The sequence below is a fragment of the Malus domestica genome, chromosome 06 (assembly GCF_042453785.1).
Source record: "Malus domestica chromosome 06, GDT2T_hap1".
In the NCBI taxonomy this organism is placed as follows: Eukaryota; Viridiplantae; Streptophyta; class Magnoliopsida; order Rosales; family Rosaceae; genus Malus; species Malus domestica.
In genome coordinates this window covers 207109-222793 of record NC_091666.1, presented here as the reverse complement: position 1 = coordinate 222793, position 15685 = coordinate 207109, and the positions used below count along the sequence as shown (strand labels likewise).

Below are 15685 nucleotides of genomic sequence, written 5' to 3'. Positions count from 1 at the left end.
TCCATTTGTGAGCATATTATGATCGAATTTTTCATGCCATTGCTTAGGAGCTTGTTTAAGTCCATATAATGACTTAATCAAATTTCAAACTTTCTTTTCTTGACCTTTGACAATAAAACCTTCAGGTTGTTCCATATAAATTTCTTCGCCCAATTCACCATTTAGAAATGCAGTCTTGACATCCATTTGATGTATCTCGAGATTGTGTACGGACGCTATAGCTATTAATAACCTTATAGATGTTATTCTAGCTACTGGTGAATAAGTGTCAAAGTAGTCAAGTCCCTCTTTTTGACGATATCCTTTGGCAACTAGACGAGCTTTATACTTGTCTATGGTACCATCCGGTCTCAATTTCCTTTTGAAAATCCATTTATGTCCTATTGGTTTATTTCCAGGAGGCAAATTAACCAATTCCCATGTATTATTTTGCATGATGGATTCCATTTCACTTTGAATAGCTTCTTTCCAATAAGGCGCTTCAGAGGATTCTAAAGCAGCCTTATAAGTATGAGGCTCGTCTTCGGTTATAAAAGTGAGGAAATCAGGACCAAAATCCTTTGCAATCTTTGCTCTTTTACTCTTCCGTGGTTCCAATTCTTGACTTTGAACTCTAGAAGTTGAAGCATGATTTTCGTCATCATTTCTTGTATTATCATCATGTACTCTTTTGTTCAATACATATTGTTTATACCATATTTAGGGCCTCGTATTTAGACCTCGTATAAATACTCGAGGGACTTAAATGTAATTATGTAATAAAGGAAGGGGCAAATATGTAATTAGGGGAGGAGCCCTTATTCTATAAAAGGGCCTCCTCACCCTCACAAACCCTAAGCCTCCTCACATCCCCTAAGCTTTAAGCTCTCTCTCCCTCTTCAACAGAGAAATATAATACAATCAGTGTGGACGTAGCCCAAACCTTGGGGTGAACCACGATACATCTTGTGTTATTTATATTACTTGCAGATTCACGGTCGGATTTACGTTGTTCCAAGACCTCCGGTTTTGTGCATCAACATTTGGCGCCGTCTGTGGGAATCGATACGAAAAGTTGTGTCGATTTTTTTTCATTTTTTCACCTGCAGAAACCCCCACCAAAACACAGCAGATCTCAGCAGGCTGCTCCCATGGCTGCTCCAAAATCATAAACAAAAATCAAAATAACAAAAATCTTCAGATATGGTTCTGCTTCACCTCCCAAGAACCCATATATCCCTCTCCACCTATCTCTCTTTTACTCGAAGCCCGCCATTGTTCCGAAGCCAAAAAGAAAGGCAAATGCAAAGGCTAAGCCCAAGGAAGCAGGTTTTCGACCAAGCCCAAGCCCATCCTCGGGATTATGAAGCCGATTCCGATATCTCCAGATCTGGGAAGCTTCCTCGGCGTCAATGAGTCCTCCCACGCCGAAGCTGTCAAGCAGATCTGAGCTCACATAAAGAGAGTCGAAGAGAGAGAGAGGAATTGTAATGGCGGTGTTTGAGAGGAAGAAAAAATGGGTCGGTGCGTTCATGACGGTGCTTCCCGTATGTTGCTTCGCAACTGCTATGGTCTCCGAGATCTCTCGCAACAGCAATGGAGGGACAGAGGAGTTACAGAGCTCGAGCAACTTGTCCATGGTGGCCAGAGTAGCTGAAGATGATGAAGGATTCAATTGGTATGCAGCGGAAAACCCAGAAAAGATTGCTTCCATGGTTGACATGCGTATCCGCAACAGCACGGAGAGGAGGAAGCTGGGCTACGTCTCGTGTGGAACTGGCAATCCAATCGATGACTACTGGCGCTGTGATCTCAACTGGCACAAAAACCGCAAGCGTCTTGCAGACTGTGACATTGGTTTTGGGAGAAATGCCATTAGTGGCCGCGATTGACATTTCTATGTTGTCACCGACCCTAATGATGATGATCCTGTTAAACCCAGGCCTGGTACTCTTCGCCATGCTGTCAACCCCCACTCACTCCCCCAGTTTCTGCCTCTCATTCTCTCTCCTAGGTTTAGTCGCCGCCACTCTTTCCACTGTTTTTTTCTTTTGTAGCTTAAAATGCAATCCCTAGCTCAATGTGATGGAGAACCTCGTTGGAAACCTAGAGGCCTCGGGCTACTCTTCTCTGGTCACTCTCTCGAGCTCCAAGGCGGCTACTTTTGACGATGTTCTGTGTGAATTTCGAGAATGCGAACTAAGCCTATCTGGATTGTGTTCAAGCGAGACAAGGTGATATGGTTGAAACAGGAGCTCATCATGAAGCTTTTGAACAATCCCTCACCTTCTTGCAGTCGATCTCTCCATCCGTCCCGGCCCAGTGCCTTTCCAAGAGGATTTGAAGAGGAAGACTAGAGCAGAGAGGTTTGGGCTTCCTGACCCTGAACCAGTCCAGTGACTCCGGCCACGTCAAAAAAAAAAAAAAAAAAAAAAACTCCATCGACACCACACGCACCATCTGAGACCTCTCCTCCATGGGCCAGCCGGTGTGGCCTCGATCCCATTCTGGCCTACACGGCTGGGGCTGAAATTGAGCAGCTGCAGTGGTCTTCTTCCCAACCTGATTGGGTTGCAATGAAGAAGATAAGTTTTCTATTATTAATTATGCTATTATTGTCTACCATCTTCTAAATGACAGCAAAAGCAAAGCAAAATAGAAAAAGGAAAAGACAGAGACAGAGATAATGGATGGGCACGACCAAAGCAAGTGGGTTTGGCAAAAGATACCTTACAAATCAAGGTGGACAGAGAAGGAGCGGGGAGATCAAGAAAAGCATCAGGAAAAGAGGAAGTAAAAGCAAGGAATAAACACCCCATCACAATGATGTTGCTTACTTTCTTTATTTTTGAATGATGTAATTTATTTTTCGTATCTTTTGGAGATATTTGTATAAACCCCATCAGAGGGTAAAAAAACAAAAAAAAAAAAAAACGGCAAAGCCCAAAATAAATGGGCTGGAATGTTGTGGAGGGCGAAGGCCCATAAGCCCAAAATAACATCAATCAGGCCATCAAAAGTACGTCCAGTACTCCACAATTATTCGGCAACCCGCCGCTATTACCACCAACCAGGTGATGAAATGTACAACCCGTACTCTAATATCATTTGGCAACTAGCCATTCATGCCACTAACCAGGTGATGAAATGTACAACCCGTACTCTAGTTTGGCAACTAGCCATTCATGTCACCAACCAGGTGATGAGATGTACAACCCGTACTCTAGTTTGGCAACTAGCCATTCATGCCACCAACCAGGTGATGAGATGTACAACACGTACTCTAATTTTGGCAACTAGCCATTCATGCCACTAACCAGGTGATGAGATGTACAACCCGTACTCTAGTTTGGCAACTAGCCATTCATGCCACCAACCAGGTGATGAGATGTACAACACGTACTCTAATTTTGGCAACTAGCCATTCATGCCACTAACCAGGTGATGAGATGTACAACCCGTACTCTAGTTTGGCAACTAGCCATTCATGCCACCAACCAGGTGATGAGATGTACAACACGTACTCTAATTTTGGCAACTAGTCATTCATGCCACCAACCAGGTGATGAAATGTACAACACGTACTCTAATTTTGGCAACTAGCCATTCATGCCACCAACCAGGTGATGAGATGTACAACACATACTCTAATTTTGGCAACTAGCCATTCATGCCACCAACCAGGTGATGAGATGTATAACACGTACTCTAATTTTGGCAACTAGCCATTCATGCCACCAACCAGGTGATGAGTTGTACAACCCGTACTCTAATTTGGCAACTAGTCATTCATGCTACCAACCAGGTGATGAAATGTACAACCCATACTCTCCTTCATGCCACCAACCAGGTGATCAAAAGTACGCCTAGTACTTCAAATTATACATGAGCATTACTCATGTCATTCATACATAAACATTCATGAGCATCACTCATGACAATCATACATAAACATTCATGAGCATCACTCATGTCAATCAACATAAACATTCATGAGCATCACTTATGTCAATCAACTTCGAAAGCTTCATTTACAGAACTCTAGCTTCAAAGCTTCACTTGCAAAGCTTCACCTACAAAGCTTTAGTGCAGGGTATACAAATACCGTCTCCGAACAATCTCCACTTCGGCCCATACATGGATTCAATTTGAAGTCTCCAGCCACCAGACTCTATTGACCGAAGACTTGGGGGACTACACTATACACCATATATTGGGCCTCAACTGGGCCTCATGAAAAATACTCGGGGGACTTAGCCCATTACTTATGTATGAAGGGGCGAGCCCTTATTCTATAAAAGGGACTCATTCACCATCATTAGAGAGCATCGCCGCCAGCTGAGTAACTGCCTCACCGCGAGCATCAACTCTAGCACATTATCCATGTATTGAGGAGCGAGCCTGTATTTTATAAAAGGGACTCCCTCACCATCATTAGAGAGTATTGCCGCCAGCTGAGTAACCGCCTCGCCGCGAGTATCAACTCTAGCACATTATTCATGTATTGAGGAGCGAGCCCTTATTCTATAAAAAGGACTCTCTCACCTTCGTTAGAGAGCATCGCCGTCAGCTGAGCAACCGCCTCGCCACGAGCATCACTCATAACCCATTATTCATGTACTGATGAGCGATCCCTTATTTTATAAAAGGGACTCCCTCACCATCATTAGAGAGCATCAACTCTAGCCCATCATCTATGTATTGAGGAGTGAGCCCTTATTCTATAAAAGGGAACGCCACAAGCCGAGCCAACCAAGGCAACATAAGCCACAAGGCGAGCAGTCTCGCAGCATGTGCTACTTCTGGTTGAGCATCATTTCAGATTGAGCACCGCCTTACATCGAACATCAGTTCAAGACAACATCTAGTTACTTCGGCCCACACATGGACTGAATTTCAAGTCTCCAGCCAAAAGACTCTCTTGACTGAAGACTTGGGGGACTACTGTTTATACCATATTTAGGGCCTCGTATTTAGACCTCGTATAAATACTCGAGGGACTTAAATGTAATTATGTAATAAAGGAAGGGGCAAATATGTAATTAGGGGAGGAGCCCTTATTCTATAAAAGGGCCTCCTCACCCTCACAAACCCTAAGCCTCCTCACATCCCCTAAGCTCTAAGCTCTCTCTCCCTCTTCAACAGAGAAATATAATACAATCAGGTGGACGTAGCCCAAACCTTGGGGTGAACCACGATACATCTTGTGTTATTTATATTACTTGCAGATTTACGGTCGGATTTACGTTGTTCCAAGACCTCCGGTTTTGTGCATCAACACATATGACTTATCTTTATAAGGAAAAATTTCCTCAAAGAACTCAGCTTCGGCAGATTCAAGTATTGTATTTACATGAATGTCTGCAATTGCAGATTTATGAACCAAAAATCTATATGCCGAACTATTATTGGCATGACCAATAAATATACAATCCACTGTTTTTGGTTCAAGTTTTTGTCTCTTCGGAAGAGGCACTTGAACTTTTGCAAGACAACCCCACACTTTCAAGGTTTTGTATGTAGGTAACCTACTTTTCCAGATTTCATAAGGAGATTGATTGGTCTTCTTATGTGGAATTCGGTTCAAAATCGTATTTGCAGCAAGGAGTGCCTCACCCCATAAATTATGTGGTGCTCCAGAACTGTTCAACATGGAATTAATCATATCCTTCAATGTACGATTTTTCCGTTCAGCCACTCCATTTTGTTGAGGAGTATATGGGGCTGTGGTTTGATGTATTATTCCATGTGTTGAACAAAATTCTGCAAAGTCATTACATTCGTATTCACCACCTCTATCCGATCTTAAGACTTTTATTCTTTTGTCTAGTTGATTTTCAACTTCGGCTTTAAATGTCTTAAACATGTTTAAAGCTTCATCTTTACTATGAATCAAATAGACATAACAGAATTTGCTGCAATCATCAATGAAGGAAATATAGTAGTTCTTTCCTCCACGAGTTGGTGTGGATTTGAAATCACAAAGATCACTATGGATTAAACCAAGTATTTCGTTGGATTTTTCCACTGATTTATAAGAGTGGCTTGCATATTTGGATTCTATGCATATCTCACATTTAGATACTTTGTTCATAGAGCATTTTGGCAATAGGCCTAAGTTAACCATTCTTTGAAGAGAACGAAAATTAACATGACCTAATCTTGCATGCCATAATGTAGATGACTCAATCAAGTAAGCAGAAGAAGCACTAGGCTTGTTATTGTTATTAATAGCATCAACAGAAAGTACATTCAATTTAAAGAGCCCCTCAGACAGGTAGCCCTTTCCCACATACATCCCACCCTTGGTGATTACAAACTTATCAGATTCGAAGACTATTTTGAAACCCTTGTTACTTAGAAGCGATCCAGAAATCAGATTCTTGCGAATATCAGGAACATGCAGAACATTGGTGAGTGATAGCTCTTTTTCAGAAGTGAGTTTGAGTGTCACTTTTCCCTTCCCTGCAACAGCAGATGCAGTTGCATTCCCCATGTACAGATTTTCTCCACCATCAACAGATTGGTAAGTAACAAATAAATTTCGATCAGCACACACATGCCTTGTTGCTCCTGTATCAACCTACCAGTCATTGGAATTCGTCAATAAATTGACTTCAGACACAACAACAACAAACTTGTCTTCTGCAACGTTTGCTTGATTGGAATTCTCAGAATTCTGATCCTTCTTGTGGTGGCAATCCTTTGCCCTATGTCCTGTCTTTCCACAAACTCAACAACCTCCTTTGATTTTCTTGAAGGTTTTCCTTTTCACAGCAGTTAGTGCTTTCTTTGCAGCAGCATCCTTGCCTTTGTTTTTCTGATGGTGCCTTGCCTTGTGTGAGTCACTTCCTTCCATAACATTGGCTTTTGCCTCTAGAGATGAGACATCATACTTCTCATTTTTGCGATGATCCTCCTCCACACGCAATTTGAGAATCAATTGATCCATGCTCATGTCTTCAGTTAGATGTTTAAGATAAATCTTAAAGTCTTTCCAATTCGAAGGCAGTTTCTCTATAATAGAGCCAACCACAAAACCTTCTTTTAGACCAAGATTTTCTTCATCTAACTCATGAACAATCACTTGGAGTTCTTCAACTTGCTTGACAACAGACTTTGTATCACTCATCTTGTAATTCAGAAATTTTCCAATTACAAACTTCTTGGAACTTGCCACTTCGGACTTATACTTCTTATCCAGAGACTCCCACAGATCTTTCGCTGTCTTATATGATGAATAAACATCATACAGGGAATCATCTAAAGCATTCAGAATGTAGTTCCTGCATAGAAATTCACTGTGAGTCCAGGCTTCTATAGCCTGCAGAATTTCGGCAGGAATATCTCCCTCTTCTGGTGCTTTGGGGGACTCAGAAATAATCACATGACTCAAGTTCAGAGTTGTTAAGTAGAACAACATCTTCTGTTGCCAACGTTTGAAATCAACTCCCTTGAACTTCTCAGGTTTCTCAACGTGTTGCTTAACGACACCAACATTTGATTGATCCATGGTTTCACAATATATTTCTGTCTTAGATTGTTATAACCAATCAAATGTTACTTATATAATATATATAAAATTTGCACAGTTTATTGCAAATAGCAAATTCAACAAAGATGTAATATATCAAAACGTTAATACTTAACGAAATTGCATGTAAATCACAATACACTGACTTGTTCGTTGCAGATAGAGGCTTGCAGAGCAATCTCCTAAGACAGAAATACGCCCCTACACCAGTGCAGTAGTTCAAAGGACGTCTATCTTGCAGGATACAACTATCTAATCCAAGTTCTTGCACACGAACTTGGATTCTTGACGAATTGGTAGTGTTGTTCTCTGTAAGGAGTAAAAGGAACGATTGGATTGATCTATATTTCGTTTCTGAGCGGACTGCCATATATATAATGGCTTAACTTGAACAAACGCAACCGTTCATCCTTATCAGTTACAAAACTGACGTAACTGTTCCCTTAGTTTTATCCTTTCGGAAAAACTGAATCCAAAAATTCAAAACGAAAAAATAAAACTTGTGTTTTTCCGTCAATCCGAGCCCAAGAGCCCCAAGGCCCAAGGTCCATCTTGACATTTAATATATACACCCAAACCTCCATTTGTAAGGTCCAAGATCCATAGCTTTGGCCCAATTCTTTTCAAACCATAAAGGGGGGAAAAGACTTATAAAGAGGACTTTAGAAATATGTTTGGGCGATGTGGGATTGAGTCCCACTCACAAGTTCCAACAATGCAATCTTTATAGAGGAAGGAGCAAGAACCAACGGAAGACAAGGAGAAAAGAGAGAGGAAGAAGAAGAAAAAAGAAAAAGAACAACTCCAAAAAGAAAGTCATTCTCCCTTTCATATTACCTCCTTATCTTTCTTTTACATGTTCTTAGGGCTTCAAACCATCCATCTTTCATTGTATTTGTAAGTCCCTCATATATAGTGAAATACAATGAAAGCAAACCCCAATGGATGTAGTCGATTTGGCGAACCACTGAAATCTTGTGTTGTTTATGCATTTATATTTGGAGATCATTGCCATGAGAAGCATTTCCACCAAACCATCGAAAATCTTCATTTATTTTCCCTTGAGAATGATGTACAAAAAGTGTGAAACAAATCCCAGAAAAATACATGAGACCTTACCCAACAAATCTCTCCACCAAACTCACCGTCATTTTTATTTATCAAAACAAAGATATCCAAAAACTAGAAATTTGTCCTGCCTATTTAACAGACCAAAACACCAACATCCATAGATTATATCATAGTGCTCTCTTCATGAGAGTTGTTCGTCTGTCTCTCTACCATGATATATCCAAATTTCAGGAAAATCCAACGGTGTGATTGTCCAATATGTTTGAAAACTGGATAGCCATGTTATGAGTACTAAAACCCCATTTTTAGTAGCTCCGATCGAAACACTTCCTTCACAAAAGTTGTTCCTTATCATCTCCTCTATAAAGTATCCAAAAATCACGACAATCTAATTATGTGTTGACTTGTACCCCAGTTCGAACAACTGATGTTCTGTTGAGCTAGCCTTCTCTGCCAACCTCTTTGCAAGGCCAACATTTCTAGTTTCTTTCGCTCACTTTCTTGGAAGTTTTTCAGCAATCCGACTCCTATTACATATGTAAAATTTCAGCTATATTAAAGAAGAGGAAGGGGAAGTAGCGAATGAAGAAAGAGAACAAGAGGGAGGAAATGAAATTGAAACAATAAAAAGATGAGGAAATGGTAACGTATTGTTTATCATTTATATTGATGTTAAAGATTATTACTTTGTTTTATATTACTATTGTCACTAACAATTTGATTAGTGTTGCAGATATAATACAATTTTGGTTACTAACAGTTTGATTAGTGTTGCAGATGTTATAGAGCATGTGATTATTGATATCCTTGTTATATGACTTGTACATATGCATTGCAAAGCAAAAAAAAAAAAAGAGTTGTGTTGAGTTTTGTAAAGTGTTTGAGTTGTGAGGATATTCAAGGGTTGAAGTTTGCCTTGAATATAAAATAATCAACCTTGTATATGTCAGGCGTAGGGTGCAGGGCTTGAGTATACAAATTGGTTGATTATAAAAGAATGAAATCTTGTATATGTCAGGCGTCGGGGGAAGGTCTTGAATATACAATTGGGCATCGGGGGAAGTGCCTGTATAATAAAGTGGAAATTGAGAATTTAAAGGGATGAACGTGAGTTAACTCATATTATAAGGTATTCAGAGCTAAGTGGTATAAGCATGGAATGGGACGTGCATGCTTGGGTGCCTTAGGTATGTGTTAGCGGGATTAGAAGGGAGTGAGTACATTCATCCATCTTATTTGCATATATTTCATGCATTCGAAAGAATTGTTACAATTTAATTATTATTTTGTTGGTACCTTTTGTTGTAAATTAATTTGTGCACCATAGTTATTCCTCTGCGTATTTGATAAATTTTATGTAATCAGTTCCACATAATTTTATTTTATTTTTCCACTGTATCTTGGTTGTAAAATTTATTTCTATAGCTATGGTATGACTCACACCCTAGCTTGTGAATAGTCTTTATTCACGGGTTGGGGTGTGACACTTCCGGATAAGGCGTCATGTCTTCGAGCGTTTACTTCATGATGTCCAGCAGGTCAATCCATACCTTCGACAGAAATTGGACAGAGCAGGACGCCCTGGTTTCTCACCTTATCAGAATGTTACTATTGCATTCTGAATGATGACCTATGCCTTCCTAGTCGATTCGATTGATGAAACATATGGTATGTCTACCTTGATACTTTTGGTAAATTCTGTGACACAATTGTTCAACTTTACAAAGAGGAGTACCTCCGTGAGCCAAATTAAGAAGATCTGGATTGGCTTTTTCGCAAAGCTGAAGACCGTGGCTTTCCGGGAATGATAGGGTCATTAAACTGTATGCATTGGAGTTGGAAGAACTGTCCCACCGGATGACAATGAGGTTTTAGCGGAAGGTCGAGAAAACCAACTATTGTGTTAGGGGTGGTTGCCTCGTATGACACATGAATCTGACATGCTTTCTTTGGAGTCCCTGGATCCCAAAATGACATTACAGTTCTTGAACGTTCACCCCTCTTCAATAACCAGACGGAAGGTAAATCACCTCAACTTGACTACTACATCAACGACCGTCAGTACAATATGGGGTATTACTTGGCAAATGACATCTACCCGAAGTTGGTGACACTTGTCCAAGCAATTCCAAACCCTGTGAATGATGCCAAAAAGTGGTTTACCTTACACCAAGAGGCATACTGAAAAGATGTTGAGAGAGCTTTCGGTATTCTACAAGCACGGTGGAAGATCATTAAGGAACTGGCAAGATGGTGGAGTCGAGAAAATTTGAACTCCATCATGATGTATTGCATCATATTACACAACATGATTGTAGAGGATGAGCGAGATAGGTATATTGATGGAGAGTCTGATGACAACCAAGAGGATCCAAATAGGTCAAGAAGGGCTTGTGCAAAAATATATGATGGGCCTAATTTACCTTTGAATCTAAGAACTGGTAATATCTCTTTAAATGAGTATATGAGGTGCTATAGGATGATACGTTCCCGTGCCACAAACAAGTACCTACAACAGAATCTTGTTGCACATCTTTGGGCTAAAGAAGAATGGAGTAGGCGTTTAAGTTTTATATTGTTAAATGTTTTTAAAAATGTTGCTGAAATTTCATGTTGTTAAATGTTTTTCTATGTTGTATAATTTTTAGAGTAAACTATTGATTTCCCCCCTGAACTTTCACTTAGCTTTCGATTTCCCCCCTGAACTTTTCTATTGGAAAATTAAGGACTCAAACTAATTTTTTTAGCCGATTTGCTCCATACCGTTAGTTTTTCATATATTCCATCCATATTTCTGTTAAGTGTGACCATGTGCACAACATGTTACAATTCTTTAAGGGCAGAAAAGTCATTTAGCAAGACTTTAACACAATATACCCTTTGCACAATCTCTGTTTAGAAATCTAGGGTTTACACACGATTTGCAAGGTGGGTGTTCATTAAAAGTTGGGGGAAATTGACTTCATAGTTTGTTGATGGTGGATTCGACAAAATCATTGAGATTACAAAATTTTTTGAGAGTTGAGGATGCCTTTGGAGGTGCGCAGTGGGGGGAATCGTCCAAAGTGTTGTAAGTATATTGTATACCTTTTGTAATTGTTTGTTGAATAGGAAGATGTCGCTTTACATGGTTTTTTCTCTCTTTTATAGCTTTGTATGCGATTTCTTTTTGGTTTCAAATGGTGGTCCAATATATATGTGGTCTTAAAGAAAAGCATGTGGACCTTAACACGGAAAGAAGAGGAAGGGAATGGGTGTGCCAGGCAACAATTGGATATTTTTTTTTTTTTTAACAATTGTGTATTGAATTTTTATTTATTTCTTTTTGGTGAAGAATATATACTATTGTTATTTAAATTGGTAAATAAACTATTGTTAACATCATTGAATTACTTCAGGGTTTAGGAGGTAAGCAAGATCAAGGTGAAACTCAATCTCAAGTTCCAACTCAAGCTCATTCTGAATCTCCAATTCAATCTCAATCTCAAGCTCAAAGGACAACAAATTTTTCTGTAAGTACATCATTTTCTATTCTATAGGTATAAATGAAAATACAAGAGGAAGGCATGCATCTCAAGTGAAGTTTTTATATTTCAACTGGATTTATGTTAATGCTTTAATTGATTTATTTTTTTAGGTTACAAGAGAAGGGTATGTATCTCAAGCACAATGTCAAGCACAACCTCAAGTTGCTGCTTCTACATCACACCCTCAACCTTACTCAAGCATCAGAAACAAAAATAGGTTTAGGTACAATATTCCAACCAAACAAGGAAGGCCATGGAAAGTGTAGTTGATCTCCACGTGTCATGTGCGTTTCGAGCAGAATGTTTGTGTTCTTGTTTTGATAACTAAAACCTTATTTTGCTTGTGTTTGGTTAAGTGGAATGCCCATATTTTGTAATCGAGATTCTATGGGTTATATACGTTATGGATGGTAAAATCTCTTATGTTTTCCAACTTCTTAAGGATCATTTTGTGGAATTGTATTGAGATTATTATGACATTATGGAAAGTATGTAATTATCTTGAGTATTTTTTTATGAGTATTATGAACATGTTTATTATATTAATGCACTGTTTTGGAGACAATAACACCATGAGTATTTGTCAAATTATTAATTTGTTAGAGAAAATAAAAATGGTAGTACATGCTTCAAGAAAAAGACTAACTTATCTACTTATGAAGACAATAACACCATATGTCATTTATCATGCATAGGAATGAGAGGGAAAAATAAAATTGAGGATAAGAATTAGTGGGAAAAAATAGAGGGAAAGTTTTGTTTATGTATTTTTTTTCAGTTTTAATCATTTTTAAGAGTGAAATGACTTAACTACCCTGTTGTGCACATGGTCTCACTTAACAGAAATATGGATGAAATATATGAAAAACTAACGGTAGGGGGCAAATCGGCTCAAAATATTAGTTTGAGTCCTTAATTTTCCAACAGAAAAGTTCAGGGGGGAAATCAACAGTTTACTCTAATTTTTATGTTGTTTAATATTGTTTAATATTTTTTAATGTTGTTTCATGTTACTTAATGTTATTTAATATTGTTTAATGGTTTAGGAAGTTATAGGAAAAAAAAATAGAATTTTAATTAATAAAAAAAACTTAAAAAAAAAAAATTCAAATATAACGACTAGCTGACGTCAGCACCTAGCTGTTACATTTGAATTCCAACTCGGCCTAAGGCTGGCTGGGTTGGGCCAACTGGTTAGCCAATTTCTCCTTTTTTTGCCCAGTTAGGCCTACGAGCCCTTTGGCCTAAGACCATCTCTAACCGATGGCTGGCCAGAGGGCTTGTTTTAGGCCTCTGGCCCACTAAGATCCTCCAAGATATTAATATTTTAATGAACAATACAAGGTCATATTTGTCTTCGTCTCCAATCGAGGGCTAGAGGGCTCGTTTTAGCCTTGTCACAAAAAATCGTCTCCAACCGAGGGCCAAAGGGTCATAGGCCAAACATAATTTATTATTTAAAAACTACAACTTAAATTCAAATCCAACGGTTAAGTGACGTTAGCTAACCGTTGGGTTTGAATTTTTTTTTGCTATAAATAGGGTGGATATTGGGATATAATTCACACAACTTTGAATTCAATCTATTTCAATTTAATCTCTTTCAATTTAATCTCTTTCAATTCAAGTTTGCAATGAATTCCAACTTTGGATCCTCTTCAAATTCTAACTGGGGGTCCTTATCCAATTCCAAAAGAGGCAAAATGGGTGCAAATGAGACGAGAATATGAGGAGTCTGATAAAGAAGTTCAAGTAAGGCGTAACAAACAAAACAGAGCAGCAGCCATGGTTGGGCCATGGTGTGTCAGCCAACTGAGGAACAACCTCAACGGGTGGCTCTATTGCTGGTCGCTCTTACAAACCACGAAACATAGCGATGACGCATGCCAATCTGATGAACAACTACTTCGACCCCAACTCGGTGTACACAGAAGAGGATTTCAGACGTCGCTTTCGGATGAGGCGTCATGTCTTCGAACGTTTACTTCGTGATGTCCAGCAGGTCAATCTGTACTTTCAACAGAAGCGGGACAGAGCATGCCACCCTAGTTTCTCACCTCATCAGAAGGTTACTGTTGCACTTCGAATGATGGCCTATGGCTCCCCAGTTGATTCAATGGATGAAACCCATGGTATGTTTGAGTCTACATGCCTTGATACTTTTGAAGAAATTGTTCAAGTTTACAAAGACGAGTACCTCCGCGGGCTAAATTAAGAAGATCTGAATCGGCTTATTCGCAAAGCTGAAGACCGTGGGTTTTTGGACATGATAGGGTCATTAGACTGCATGCATTGGGATTGGAAAGAACTGTCCCACCGGATGACAATGAGGCTTTAGCGGAAGGTCGAGAAAGCCAACTGTTGTGTTAGAGGCCGTTGCCTCAACCATCGCAGAGAAGAATGAAAGAAACCAAAAATAATTGCTCGATCATGACTTCCATAAGTGAGGGATGAGACCTACAGAAGTGATTAAATCACAACATTCCACCATAAGGTAAACCAAATCCACCTCGATCTGACCGAAAGGCGGAAAACAAACAACTCTAGGGGAAAAAAGGTAGTTCGTTCGCTTCGTTCTCTACTTAGTATATTTCTTTAGTGGTCGTAGACCTACTTAAGTAGTTATGGTTCTTCGCTCTACCTTTGAAATGCATTCTCCACAACGTTTCAGATTCGCAAGCTCATCTCCTCGCGTATGACTCACTTCCTTTTAGTCCATGTCGATCAACCATCCTTATTTCTTTCTGTCTTTCTAGAAAGAGGGGTAAGTGGGCGTTTCTTCAATTTCGGTGTGAAAAATAAGGTGATGGGCGTTTTTGTTGGAGCAGTTCTCGTTAGTTTATTACTTTCTGAGTGAGTGTCTCTATGGGGTTTTAGTATTGTGTTATGTAATGGACATTTTGTTATCAAATTTAGTTGTGTTTTCTATTTCTATGCCAGGGGTACTCGAAAGGGGTTCATATTTGTTAGCTAAGAAGGGTTTGCTATTCTTTTCTTTGCTCTTGTCGGCCTCCCTTCTTTCTTGTGTTTTTGCTTGCTCACTGGGAATGAAATGCGCAGCATGGAATGATAGGTTTCTTTGTTAAGCAAGATACAGCTTCGTATTGCTGCAAGCTATTGGGAGCCGTTTCCTCTTTTTTGCTCGTAACTGAGCTGAGTGAATAGAAAACGTTTTACTGGCTAAGCAAGTCATAACTACGTATTTCTTATAGTTTAGTGAAATGCTCTGGCATTCACGATTGCAGCTCGGTTCCTCATGTGCTGCGACAAATAGGGGTTCATATAGGGTCTTTGCGTAGTCTGTGCCAATCCCTGCGAAAGCACAAGCATCATTGTCTGATTCAGGAAAGAATAAGCTTTGTATTGCTTCGAGTGTAGTGAACGCTGCCTGGGAGGTTAGTGCGAACGGTTGAAGCAGCTTCTTTTAGAACCCATTATGTAACCCGTTGTTGATTCGCAAGCAAGTTAATCTCCTAGTTTGATTTCTCGTTGTTAAGTAGTCTGGTTTGGCTTGTAATTATTGTCACCTATAGCATTTATTGGATTCGTGGAGTTCGATATCATCACCAACTCT

The 15685-nt window shown here is 39.5% G+C and overlaps 2 protein-coding genes and 1 long non-coding RNA gene across 3 annotated transcripts; 2 read left to right on the top strand and 1 right to left on the bottom strand.

Annotated features, from left to right (window-relative positions):
* Nucleotides 1–6552: 6552 nt before the first annotated feature.
* LOC139196965 (uncharacterized) lies at nt 6553–8166 on the bottom strand. Its single transcript, XM_070823330.1, has one exon. It carries the CDS (start codon nt 7490–7492, stop codon nt 6713–6715), a length of 780 nt encoding a protein of 259 aa, XP_070679431.1. The 5' UTR covers nt 7493–8166; the 3' UTR covers nt 6553–6712.
* Nucleotides 8167–11970: 3804 nt separating this feature from the next.
* Nucleotides 11971–12539, top strand: LOC139197150 (uncharacterized). Its single transcript, XR_011582284.1, has 2 exons — nt 11971–12096; nt 12222–12539. It is a non-coding gene; the product is annotated as an uncharacterized lncRNA (long non-coding RNA).
* Nucleotides 12540–13987: 1448 nt separating this feature from the next.
* Nucleotides 13988–14326, top strand: LOC139197165 (uncharacterized). Its single transcript, XM_070823917.1, has one exon. It carries the CDS (start codon nt 13988–13990, stop codon nt 14324–14326), a length of 339 nt encoding a protein of 112 aa, XP_070680018.1.
* Nucleotides 14327–15685: the final 1359 nt, after the last annotated feature.

What these genes read in the sequence shown, in the direction of transcription:
- LOC139196965 (XM_070823330.1), bottom strand. Translation starts at nt 7,492, where the DNA reads ATGGATCAATCAAATGTTGGTGTCGTTAAGCAACACGTTGAGAAACCT.
- LOC139197165 (XM_070823917.1), top strand. Translation starts at nt 13,988, where the DNA reads ATGACGCATGCCAATCTGATGAACAACTACTTCGACCCCAACTCGGTG.